This window comes from Apus apus, chromosome 18 (genome assembly GCF_020740795.1).
Source record: "Apus apus isolate bApuApu2 chromosome 18, bApuApu2.pri.cur, whole genome shotgun sequence".
NCBI classification, from domain to species: domain Eukaryota; kingdom Metazoa; phylum Chordata; class Aves; order Apodiformes; family Apodidae; genus Apus; species Apus apus.
This window is the reverse complement of record NC_067299.1, coordinates 12,081,667-12,094,548: the sequence shown is the minus strand read 5'-3', so window position 1 is coordinate 12,094,548 and position 12,882 is coordinate 12,081,667. Positions and strand designations below refer to the sequence as shown.

Here is a 12,882-nt window from a genome sequence, read left to right as displayed (position 1 = left end):
TTGGCTGTGAGTCCAGTTCAGTGTCCAACTGAACTGGGATATCCCGGCACCTGCTGGGCACTGAGCAGGAATCCAAGTTCAGCTTCCAAAGAAGAGACAGGTTCTACATCTATGCACCTAAGGTGAGCACTCTGAAATACTGTTCTAACCAAATCCATGGGGCTCCGAGGGTGATTGGTATATACATCTGGGTCTCAGGTGACTGGAGGGTGGCTAATGTGACCCCATCTACAAGAAGGGCTGGAAGGAGGATCTGGGGAACTCCAGGCCTGTCAGCCTGACCTCAGTACTGGGAAAACCCACGGAGAGGCTCATCTTGAGTGGGCTCACATGGAAAGTGCAGGGCAGCCAGGGGATCAGGGCCAGCCAGCAGGCCAACCTGATCTCTTTCTATGACCAGGTGACCTACCTGTTGGATGAGGGGAAGGCTGTGGACATTGTCTGCCTGGACTTTGGTGAGGCCTTTGACACCATGTCCCACAGATTCTCCTGGAGAAGCTGGAGAATCAAGGCATAGACAAGAGTTCTCTTCACTGGGTACAAAACTGGCTGGATGGCCGGGCCCAGAGAGTTGTGGTAAATGGGGTCAAATCCAGCTGGGGCTGGTCACCAGGGGTGTCCCTCAGGGATCAGTGCTGGGGCCAGTCCTGTTCAATGTCTTTATCAATGATCAGGATGAGGGGATTGAGTGCAGCCTCAGTCAGTTTGCAGAAGACACCCCATTGGGTGGGAGTGTCGATCTGCTGGGGCAGCAGGGGCTGCTCAGGAGGGGCTGTGTGTGGTGGGCACTGCAGGGGACACGGGTCTGGCAAGGGGTTTACAGAATCACTGAATCAATCACAGAGTGGTCGTGGTGTAAAGCAGCCACCCATGGCAGGGGCGACAAGTTCAGATGCTCCACAGCAGAGCCAAAAACCCCATACCAAAAGGAGGGAAATAAAAGACAAAAAGAAAGGATGGAAAAAAGCCTCAGGGGTGGGTCAAGCTGCTGTTCCCACCTGTGCTCAGTTTTGAAGCCCATTAGATGAGTCAAAAGTAAAATAAGCACATAGAAAGTGGAAAAAAAACAGCAGAAAAACAACAGTGTTTCAACTGGCTCCTGCTTTTCCAAAACACAGTTAATTCTGAGTAGGAAAAAAGCTCGGGCAACACCTGCCAAGGTGCTCCAACCAGGTCGTGGTTGGAAGGGACCTCTGGAGAGCATTGAGTCCAACCCCCCTGCCGGAGCAGGACCAAAAACTAGGACAGATCACTCAGGAAGGCATCCAGATAGGTCTTGAAAGTCTCCAGAGAAGGAGTCTCCACAACTTCTCTGGGCAGCTCCGTGATGCTCAGCAGCAGCAGGAGGGTTTTCTGTGCCTGGGGGTGATAAGCCCCTCTGCCAACACCGGCCTCAAGAGGGATAGGGCAAGGTCCCAGCAGCCAGGGCTCCCTAGCACGGCCACGGTAAGAGCAGAGCACACGGGGGGGTGAGGGGGGGGAGAACAGGCAGCACTGGCTCCTTGCAGCCCCTCGGCTGCCCCTGGCCCCACCAAACCCCCTGGGCAGGCTGGTGGGCCACCAGTGCTGCCTGGAAAGCTGCCCCACCTGCCAGCAGCCCCCACTGCGGCTGCTGCATCTCAGCTCAGGGCTCGGCACCCCGGGGCTCAGCACCCCACGGCCTGGCTCTGCAGAGCCCTTACTCCGGGCTGGTGGCTTTGGGGTGGCAGCAGGAGCCTGTTCCTCTCAGCACTGCTGCCTCCCTCCTGGCACAGCACAGCCGTGGGGCAGGGCCCACGGGGGCAGGAGAGCCTGCAGCAGCCGGCACAGCTCCCGGTGCATGGAGCAGCCTGCGCCCCTGTTACCCACCACCCGCTGCTCCACCCTGGGCTGCTGTCCCAGCTGTCCCAGCCCTCCCCTGCTCACCATGTCAGGCCTTTTGGTGAGCTTGAGGACACCCCTGAGTGCCAGGCTGGGCATCCCCAGGCACTGGCTCTGCAGATAGATGGGGACGATCCCCAGGGCAAGGTCCAGCTCCTCACTGAGGTCAGGGCAGTCCAGCATCTGAAACACAGGCAGTGGGGGCTGGCTTCAGCCATCGGCTCAGGGAAAGGGTGCCGGGGGAGAGCAAGTCCAGATGGAGGCAGCAGGGCTTGTGGAGAGCCCCCGTGTCCCACACCACAGGGGTTGCTGGCCTGCTCCTCCACGGTACCAGCCGGAGCCCCCCGCCGCCTCAGCTCCCCCCACAGTGCCGGGCACAGGAGAGATGAGCAGCGCAGGGGGCTTGGACCAGTGCCACCAGGCTCACCTCCACCAGGAAGACCATGGCAACCATCTCCCAGGTGGGGTCCTCCACACTGAGGAGCTCTGCCAGAGAGCGGAAGATGGTGGTGCACAAAACTCCCGAGCTTTTAATGATCTCCCTGGCAGGGGGAAGGAGGCAGCGTCAGGCCTGAGCTGGGTGGGCACACGCCTTTGGGGTTTGCACCAGTCTGGACATCACCAGGCTGCAGCACTTTCTCCAAGTGCCACCAGCACCAAGGGAGTGTGGGGTGTCCAGTCCCTGAGGTGCAGGGAGAAGGGGCTCTCACCTGGTGATGATCTGCACTCCCGTGAGGTGGATCTGGGTGCTGAGCAGGGCGTCCAGCCCCCCTGCTCCTCGATGGCCAGCACTTGACTCTCACCACCCATTTTGCAGAGCGACAGTCTCATGGACTGCACTGCAGACCTGCATGAGAAGAAGGGCTCAGCTCCCATTGGGACTTCTGGCTTGGCTCTGGGTGGCTGGCAGAGGTGAGAGGACAGGGATGGAGCACCTGATGGGAGTGAGCTGATCCTGTTGGTGCTCCATCCAGAAGATTTGCACCTCATGCAGTGTCAGCTCCATGGTGAAAGACATGTGAAAAAGCAGCCCCAGGAAAAGTTTGGGGAAAACCTCCTGCAGCTCCCGCTTGTGGATGGCCTGCAGAGCATCTTCCTGCAGGAGGATCCCCCTTATCACCCTGGTTGCCTGCAGAAGACACCCAGTCACTGAGATATCCCTGTGCCCCAGGGGAGGTCAAAGCTTGGGCTGGGACAGGAAGAGGAGTGGGAGCCCAGAACAGCTGAGAGCAACCCAGGCCATCAGCGAGGCCTCATCAAGCAACTCACAGCCAGGGAGAGGATGCGCGGGTCGACCTTAGTGGAGGTGGAGGTCTTACACAGCGACTGGTTCCTAAGCTTGCTGAGCAGCTCCTGCAGCACCTTCTCTGCTGTCTGGGGCTCGCAGAGCATCACCCTCCACATGGTCAAGGAAACACTGTGAGGAGCCAAGGGCTCTGTCAGAGGGGACATCCAAGAGGATGGCCAGGCTGAAGTCCCTCAGGAGGGTCTTGGGTCGCCCTTCCATGTGAGAAGAGCCCCCAAGACTGGTGGGCCCTGCACCTGGTGCACGTCAGGGAGCACTGCAGCAGGCTGGTCACCACCTCGCTGAGGTATCTGCCTGTCATCTTCTTCAGGGTGCTTTCCAGGCAGCTGACCTGATGGAGAGCCAGTTTCTATAGATGGCACACACGATGTTCAGCACCTAGAGGGGAGACGGGTGCTGCTCCCATTCCCATTGTGGTTTGCTGGATGGAGATGGCATCAGTGCTGGCCAGGCATAGAGCCAAAGGAGGAAGTGTCCCTCAGTGGGCTGGAGCATCAGCTGTGCCACCCACAGGCTACTCACGTGCTTCTGCTGGAAGACAGTTTGCTCCACGAGGGTGTCCACCATGTAGGTAGCCATGTTGATGCTGTAGGGGCTTGGATCTTTCATCTTCTGGATGGCCATGAGCATGATGTCTATCTACCCTGTCAGAAGGCTGGAGGCATTTCAGTAATATCTGTGGGATGAAGGAGAAGGGAGATTCGTCACCTAGAGAGGAGCTCTCTGGGGCCCTTTGCCAGGCTCCTGCTCAGGAGCAGCACGAGTCCTCCGTCATCCCCACCATTGGTTGTCCCCTCCCTCACGCTGAACCCCCTGACCAGCAGCCAAAGGCCCTTCTTACCCAGAACATTTTGCAGGCATGTTCGACTTGCAGACTGAGCCTGGGCTGCAACATTTCCCATCGAGGTGGGAGCTGCAGCACCTCTGTGTCATGCAGCCAGGAACATCTGCCTGGGAAGGAGCAAACCCCGGGGTGCTTAGAGGAGTGCGGAGCTGGAGGGGCGGTCTGAGAGCCCCGGGCAGAAGAGGGTCTGGCAAAGGAAGGGGGCAGCCAGACAGGGGAGGAGCAGATACCCAGGGAGGGCCCAGGGCTATTGCCAGCAGGTGCGAGAGAAATGGTCTTTCAGCCTGCAGGCAGGCAGCTTGGGTCAGGCTTTCTCTTGCCAAGGAGAGTGGTCCCTGGCTGCCCATTTCTAGGCATGTCTTCTCTTACTTCTCTGCTGCAGGATGAAGGTGTAGAGCTGATGGAGATCTGCTGCAGCCTCTTGGCGGGTCACCATGTCATTGTAGCTGCAGCAGAAGGTGAGGTGCCCCACCAGCAGCCCCAGCATGTCAAACTGCTGTGTTTCAGAGCTTGTGCAAAGCAGGGGCAGAGCTGGGGGAAGAGAGGCAGGGTGGGCACAGGGTGAGCCAGGGCACACAGGGAGCACCAGAGCAGCAGCCCAGGGCAGGGCAGAGCAGGGCTGCTGGACCCAGGGTCCTGCCTGTACAGCCCTAGGAGACAACACAGGGCAAAGACCCCTGCTCCCAGGCTCGTGCTGACTGGCTGCCCGGCTTCCCTGGGAGGTGCTGGGGCTCAGGGGTACTGGGGGTGTCCAGGCTGGGAGCTCCGTACCTGCAGCCCGGGGTAGGTGGTGATGAAGCTGGCCAGCTGGGCAATCCATGCCATGGCCCTGTCCTGCACCTTTTCTGGCTGGGAAGTGGTGAACGGCAGTGTAATAGGTAAAATATGGTATTTGTTCATTAAAGTTCCGGGGGTGGAGGCTCCCTGCAGTGACAGGGAGCAGTTAGTTTTGTGTTGGTTTGTTTGGGGGCCGCAGGGCATGTCCGGGGTTGTGTAACTCTGTCGCTTTAAGAATGCGTTTCAGAACAATGAGGAAGACCCTCAACCTTCATCCCCTCGACCAATAGGAGATAAGAAGAGACCCCTTGACAACAGTCTGCGCAAGCACAGAGTACTGAAGACGATGACGTGGCAGAGACTATAAATGACTGTGAAACTGATTGACGTGCGCGCGCCATTGGCAGAGTGGAGACTCCCTGGCCGCCCAGCGCTGTTTTGTTTGTTGCTGCTTGCTTAATAAACGAATTTGGATAATTGGATTGGTTTCCTGGCAATTACTGGGCCACAATTTACAACAAATTTGCTGCCGTGACTCGGATAGAGGCAATTTGGCTGTAAACCTCACGGGGGAGGCGCCCCGCTGATTAAGTGGCCCCTGTTGAGGGTTTTTTACACCCTAAACCTCTACCGACGAACTCGAAATTTGACAGCAAACAAATAAAAACTGGTAACCCCGTAAACTTTGTGCATGAAGACCCGAACAAAGACTCAGGAGTGAGTAAGTATAGGCCGGTTATCCGTTCGGTTGGGGTTGGGTATCCCGGAGTGTGCCTGTGTGAGACGTCCACTTGAGGACGAAGCGAGTGCGGACCCCTTCGTAGTGCGGTTCCCATTTCCCGCGAGGGACTGGGCCACAAACAGGGGGAAGTGATTGTGTGTGTGTGTGAAGGCACTCCGGAAGATGGGACAGAGGAAAAGCAAGCCCTCTGATCCCGTGGGTGGGTCGGTGCCTAAGGTTAGGTTACCGCAGATACCGTCTGATAGTCCATTAGGTTTGATGATTAAATATTGGGATGATTACCCTTCTAGGCCGGGTAAGGATAAAGTAAAACTGATATATTATTGTATGGAGGTTTGGGGTGGCAAACAAATTAGAGGTGATCACCTTTACTGGCCCGTGTTTGGGTCTTTTGAAGACTGGGTTTGTCAGGCTTTAAACATCTATGTAAATTCTAAGGAACTTTTTAGCCTGAAAGAGAGTGCATATGCCCAGTTATGGATAGGTTCTGAAACCTGTGTTAACTTATATCCCCTAAAAGAAAAAGGAGGGGAAAATAGAAAGAAAAGGACACAGGATTCTGAAATTCCCACTGCACCCCCTCCTTATATACCACCTCCACCCCCTCTGGTCCCTCAGCCCCCACAACCGCTTCCCTTGACATCACAGCAGTCGGAAGACTCAGATAGTGATTCTGAACTACATGCTCGGGGACCTGTGACAAGAAGCCAAACAAAGAGACAGCAAACAGGGGATGGGGAAGGGCTGTATCCACTAAGGGAAATAGCAATGGGGGCACCACAGCCTGGGATGGGATATGTGGCAGTGCCCCTTAATTCGGGGGATGTCCGAGATTTTAAGAAAGAAATGGGAAATCTGTTAGAAGATCCCCTGGGCATGGCAGAACGGGTGGACCAATTTTTGGGACCCAACGTATATACCTGGGATGAGATGCAGTCTATATTGGGAATTTTGTTCACTTCAGAGGAAAGGGGGATGGTTAGAAGAGCAGGAATGAGAATCTGGGACCAACAACACCAGCAGGGGCCTGCAGCAGATATTAAGTGGCCACTTCAAAGACCTGATTGGGATAATCAGGACCCTGCACATCGGGGCCACATGCAGGATTTGAGAAGTATCATAATTCAGGGGATAAGGGAATCGGTCCCAAGAGGGCAGAACATTAATAAAGTATTCAGTGAACAAAAGAAATATGAAACCCCTACAGAATGGCTAGAGAGACTGCGTAAGAGCCTGCAATTATATTCGGGGTTAGATCCTGGGACCCCAGTTGGAGAGGCTCTCTTAAAAATGCAGTTTGTAGCAAAATCATGGACGGATATCAGAAAGAAGTTGGAAAAGATAGAAGATTGGCAGGATCGGGGTTTGGATGAATTACTGAGAGGCACAGAAAGTTTATGTGCGAAGAGAAGATGAAAAAGACAGGAAGCAAGTAAGAATGATTGTGTCTGCAGTCCGGGAAGGGCAAAGAGCAAGTGAATATAAGAGGGGGCCACGACCACCGCGTCGGAGACCCGAGGGAGAGGGAAAAGTCACTAAGCAGGAAATAAGGGAAGTAGTTTGTTTTTATTGCAACAAGAGGGGACACATGAAACGGGATTGTAGAAGAAGGATAGAAGATGAGAAAATGTTTAAGGAAGATTAGGGGTGTCAGGGGCTCTACCTGCTGGGGACCCGTAAGGAAACTGAGCCCTTGATAAAATTAAAAGTAGGTCCCCAGCAAGAGGAAATTGAATTCCTCGTAGACTCAGGAGCAGAAAGATCGACTGTCCAACATTTGCCTCTGGGATGCAAAATATCCTCAGACAGAGTACAAGTAATTGGGGCAAAAGGGGAACCCTTTGGCATCCCCGTCATAAAAGAAGTATTAATTGAATCAGAATCTAAAATTGGAATGGGGTCTTTACTTTTGGTTCCAGAGGCAGAATATAACTTATTGGGAAGATTTAATAATTGTACTGGGAGTTAACCTAGAAGTAGCTGGCAAGGAATTAAGGGTTAAATTATGCCTTTTAAGGGCTGAGGATGAACAAAATATAAACCCCGAAGTTTGGTATACCCCTGATAGTGTAGGAAAATTGAATATCAAACCCTTCGAAGTAATTTTAACAAACCCAGAGATACCGGTCAGGATAAAACAATATCCGTTATCAGAGGAAGGTAGACAGGGATTAAAACCCGAAATTCAACGATTATTACAGCAAGGATTATTAGAACCTTGCATGTCTCCTTTTAATACTCCAATTTTGCCTGTAAAAAAAGAAAGATGGGAAATATAGACTAGTCCATGATCTCCGGGAAATAAACAAAAGGACTGTAGCTCGGTTTCCTGTGGTGGCAAATCCACATACCTTATTAAGTCAATTTGGTCCAGAAGATCAGTGGTATAGTGTAATAGACCTGAAAGATGCCTTTTGGGCATGTCCCCTTAAGAAGAGCAGTAGAGATTACTTTGCCTTTGAATGGGAGGACCCAGACACGCACCGAAAGCAGCAACTACGGTGGACGGTACTTCCCCAAGGCTTTACCGAATCTCCCAATCTTTTTGGGCAGGCATTGGAACAAATATTACAAGATTATGAAAGAAATAAGGAAGTAACCCTAGTCCAATATGTGGATGACTTATTATTGGCAGGAAAAAATAAAGAGGCCGTAAGACAGGCTAGCATAAAATTGCTAAATTTTTTAAGTTTACAAGGATTAAAAGTGTCGAAGTCTAAATTACAATTTGTCGAACAAGAGGTCAAATACCTGGGACACAGGCTAAGCAAAGGAACCAAAACATTAGATCCCGAAAGGGTTAACGGTATATTGGCAATGCCAACCCCAAAAACCAAAAGACAGATACAGCAATTGTTAGGATTAACCGGTTATTGTAGACAATGGATTGAAGATTATAGTGGAAAGGTAAAATTTTTATATGCCAAATTATCTAAAGATGGATTGTTAAAATGGACAGAAGAGGACGAGAAGCAATTAAAAACTCTAAAGAGTGAATTAATAAACCCTCCAGTTCTTAGTTTCCCTGACATAAGAAGGCCATTCTTTTTATTCATAAATTGTACGGAGGGTACGGCATACGGGGTTTTGGCACAGGACTGGGCGGGCAGTAAAAAGCCTGTAGCATACCTCTCAAAATTATTGGACCCCGTAAGCCAAGGTTGGCCTACCTGTCTGCAAGCGGTGGTAGCAGCCGCAGTATTAACTGAGGAAGCTCAGAAGATCACATTTGGAGGGGAAATTAAAGTACTGTCCCCCCACAACATAAGAGGAGTTTTGCAACAAAAGGCCGAAAAATGGATAACTGATGCCAGGTTATTAAAATATGAAGGCATCCTAATTTCCTCCCCGAAACTGACTTTGGAAACTACTTCATTACAAAATCCGGCTCAGTTCCTCTATGGGGAACCTAGTGAGGAACTAGAACATAATTGTCTCCGGGTTATAGAGGAACAAACAAAACTCCGGCCAGACCTAGAGGAAGAAGAATTATTGACAGGAGATAGATTATATGTAGATGGATCATCTAGAGTAGTAGAGGGAAAGAGGAGATCAGGATATGCTCTTATTGATGGAAAAACATTTAAGGTATTAGAGTCGGGCCCTCTAAGTCCGAGTTGGTCAGCCCAGGCCTGCGAATTATATGCAATATTAAGGGCATTATTGTGGTTAAAAAACAAGGTAGGCACTATATATACCGACTCCAAATATGCATTTGGAGTCGTACATACCTTTGGGAAAATATGGGAAGAACGAGGCATGATCAATTCACAAGGGAAGGGATTAATACACCAGGAACTGATAGCTCAGATTTTACAGGCTATCAGAGGCCCTAAAGAAATTGCGGTTGTACATGTAAAAGGGCATCAAAAGGGGTTAAACCCGCAAGTAAGAGGGAACAATCTGGCAGATCAAGAGGCAAAAAGAGCAGCATTATTGCTGATTGCCGAAGAGGCACGAAAGGATTGCCCTTTCTGTGGACAAGATCTGGAGAATTTTCCATGTTATGAGTGCTGGAAGGAATTTGGAATAGATGTAGTTCCCTGTAGATGCTTGATTTATGAGGGAGAAAATCCAAAATATGATCACTGTTTTTTGCATGGAGAGATTTACACTCTCTTAAGCTTTACGGTACAGGAAAAAGACAAAATGACTCAAATGGGAATAAAAGAAACCAAGGAGGGAAAATGGAAGCTCCCAGATGGCAGGGAAGTTCTTCCAAAACCATTGGCTTTAAAAATTTTGCAAAAGTTTCATGAAAATACTCATTGGGGAACTCAAGCGTTAGTAGACCAATTTGCTATAAAATATATGTGTATCGGCATATATAATATAGCAAAAAGAGTAGTTAATGATTGTGTGGTCTGTAGAAAGATAAACAAACACCAAGTACGGGAAAGGGTGCTCAGAGGTAGAGAATTGGCCCATAGGCCATTTGCTAAAATTCAATTGGACTTTACAGAACTCCCTAAAGTGGGAAGGTATAAGTATCTATTAGTAATTATAGACCATCTCACCCACTTTGTGGAAGCCTTCCCAACGGCTAGGGCCACTGTCCAAACTAGTGAAAATTTTATTAGAAAATATAATTCCCAGATACGGAATAATAGAGGCAATAGACTCAGACCGAGGTCCTCACTTTGTTTCTAAGATTGTAAAGGAGACCTTACAGGCTTTGGGTACGTGATGGGAATACCATACCCCTTGGCATCCCCAAAGTTCTGGAAGGGTGGAAAGAATGAATGGGGAAATAAAAAAGCAACTTACAAAACTCATGCTGGAAACCAAAATGTCTTGGGTAAAATGCCTTCCCCTAGCCTTACTTAACATAAGAACACAACCAAGGACAGTGGACAATGTGGGCATTTCCCCTTTTGAAATGCTTTACGGGATGCCCTATGACCTTGAAGTCCCACCTGATCACCCCCAACTTCAGGAATCACAAATTAAACCGTACCTAATCCAACTAATGGCACGGAAGAAAAAGTTACAAGCTAAAGGACTGGTGGTCCAGAGACCCCCACTGGACATTGAAATCCACAGAATACAACCTGGAGATAAGGTATTAATTAAAACCTGGAAAGAGTCCCCTTTAACACCACGCTGGGAAGGACCCTATGTTGTTTTATTCACCACAGAGACTGTGATTAGAGCAGCGGAAAAAGGGTGGACACACGCCAGTCGGGTAAAAGGACCTATACAAGAGGACACCTGGAAAATCGTTGACGCTCCTGGGGACCTGAAACTGACGCTAAGAAAAGCTTAAGTGTATACCATTATTCATATATGCGTAGCATACTATAAATGGTGGTAGGCCTATTGTTAGAGAACTTTAATTGGATAATAACCATTTGGCTGTTTAAGGGGGTATTGCCCATCCTGTGCTGTAGGCCTCAAAAATAGAAAGACATATCGGTCAATAAACAGCACAATGGACCTCCTGAAGAATGCTCCTGCTGCCGAGAAGATGATACCCCATGTGGCTCGAAGCACCCGAGTCAACAGGCGAAGCAGAGAAGCACTGAATGGTGGAGGATGGACCCTCATGGGTAAGAATGTGCTAAAATATTGGACCGATAATATTGATCATGACGCCAGGGCCACTAACAACCACGATATGGGCATATACCTGGGAAGGAAAATATTAAAATGACCAAATATTGAAATAAGGCAAAGAATACTAAATGGGTTTGCTCCTCTATTGGGGTAACTCCTTGTCTGTCACTAAAACTTTTTAATAATTCACATTATTTCTGTGTACAGGTGATAATTGTACCCAAGATCTTATATCACCCTGAGAGCTATATGTATGAACAATATACCACTCCTGATCATCATCTAGATAAAAGAGAACCACTTACAGCCCTAACCCTAGCCACCTTAATGATATTGGGAAGCGCAGGGGTTGGCACGGGAATAGCGTCACTGGTAAAACAAAGTCAAGAATTCACTTCCCTACGGATAGCTGTGGATGAGGACTTAACTCGAATTGAGCAATCAATCACGGCATTAGAGAAATCAGTAAGATCACTTTCGGAAGTGGTGTTACAAAATAGAAGGGTGCTAGATTTAATGTTTTTACAGCAGGGTGGATTGTGTGCAGCTTTAAAGGAAGAATGCTGTGTATACGCAGACCATACTGGTGTAGTAAGGAACACTATGACCAAGCTGCGGGAGGGACTAGAAAAAAGAAAAAAGGAATGAGAAGCTCAACAAAGTTGGTATGAATCTTGGTTCAATTATTCACCTTGGCTTACCACACTTCCATCAACAATAGCAGGACCAATTATATTGTTAGTATTGGGACTAAATTTTGGACCATGCATATTTAACAAGCTAATTGCTATTGTAAGGAGTCGTTTAGAAGCAGCACATTTAATGCTTATTCGTGCCGAATATGAACACTTATCTGATGGAGGGGAAATAACCGAAACTTTGGTTCTCAGTGATCAAGAAATACAACTATTTAATGAACAAAATAAGTAACAAAAAGAAAAGGGAGGGATTGCAATAGGTAAAATATGGTACTTGTTCATTAAAGTTCCGGGGGTAGAGGCTCCCTGCAGTGACAGGGAGCAGGTAGTTTTGTGTTGGTTTGTTTGGGGGCTGCAGGGCATGTCCGGGGTTGTGTAACTCTGTCGCTTTAAGAATGCGTTTCAGAACAATGAGGAAGACCCTCAACCTTCATCCCCTCGACCAATAGGAGATAGGAAGAGACCCCTTGACAACAGTCTGCGCAAGCACAGAGTACTGAAGACGATGACGTGGCAGAGACTATAAATGACTGTGAAACTGATTGACGTGCGCGCGCCATTGGCAGAGTGGAGACTCCCTGGCCGCCCAGCGCTGTTTTGTATCCATCCTACATGAAAATTAGAATTCTTTTGGGCAATTTTCAGAATTTGTTGCCACTTCTCTTTATGCCAGACAGGCACTCCATTAATTTACCAATTGTTACTTTCCCAAAAAGTAATCCACTGCACACAGCCTTTAAAAACCACAAAGGAATCTGTGTAAATGTACACGGCGTCCTTGGAGGCTTTCTCTTTTAGGAAAACATTAAGAACAGCGTCCAATTCTCCCACTTGGGCACTGCCCTTATCTTGATTTATGATTTGTTCACCTTTGGCAGATTTATCTGCAGCAGATTTGAACAACCAAGTTTTCCCTTCTCTGCGGGATGAAGCATCTGTGAACCAAGCATTAACCATTTCACTTCTATATTCTGGGGCTTCTTTGATAGGACTGGGAACTTTCATTATCAAATCCTTTTTATTTGTAGATTCATTTTGTTCCTGGATTTTCAATTGTTTATCTGGGCCTTCTTCAAGTTGGAATAGTCCAGAAGAGTAC

At 49.1% G+C, this 12,882-nt stretch overlaps 1 protein-coding gene across 1 annotated transcript in view; it reads left to right on the top strand.

Moving 5' to 3' along the window:
* Positions 1-4,803: 4,803 nt before the first annotated feature.
* The window catches only part of LOC127392332 (acrosin-like), a 35,346-nt gene continuing 27,267 nt past the window's right edge, over positions 4,804-12,882 (top strand). The window contains exons 1-2 of the mRNA XM_051636102.1: positions 4,804-4,881; positions 5,035-5,121. Of these exons, the coding sequence (XP_051492062.1) occupies positions 4,804-4,881; positions 5,035-5,121 (165 nt within the window). The remainder of the gene's footprint in view (positions 4,882-5,034; positions 5,122-12,882) is intronic.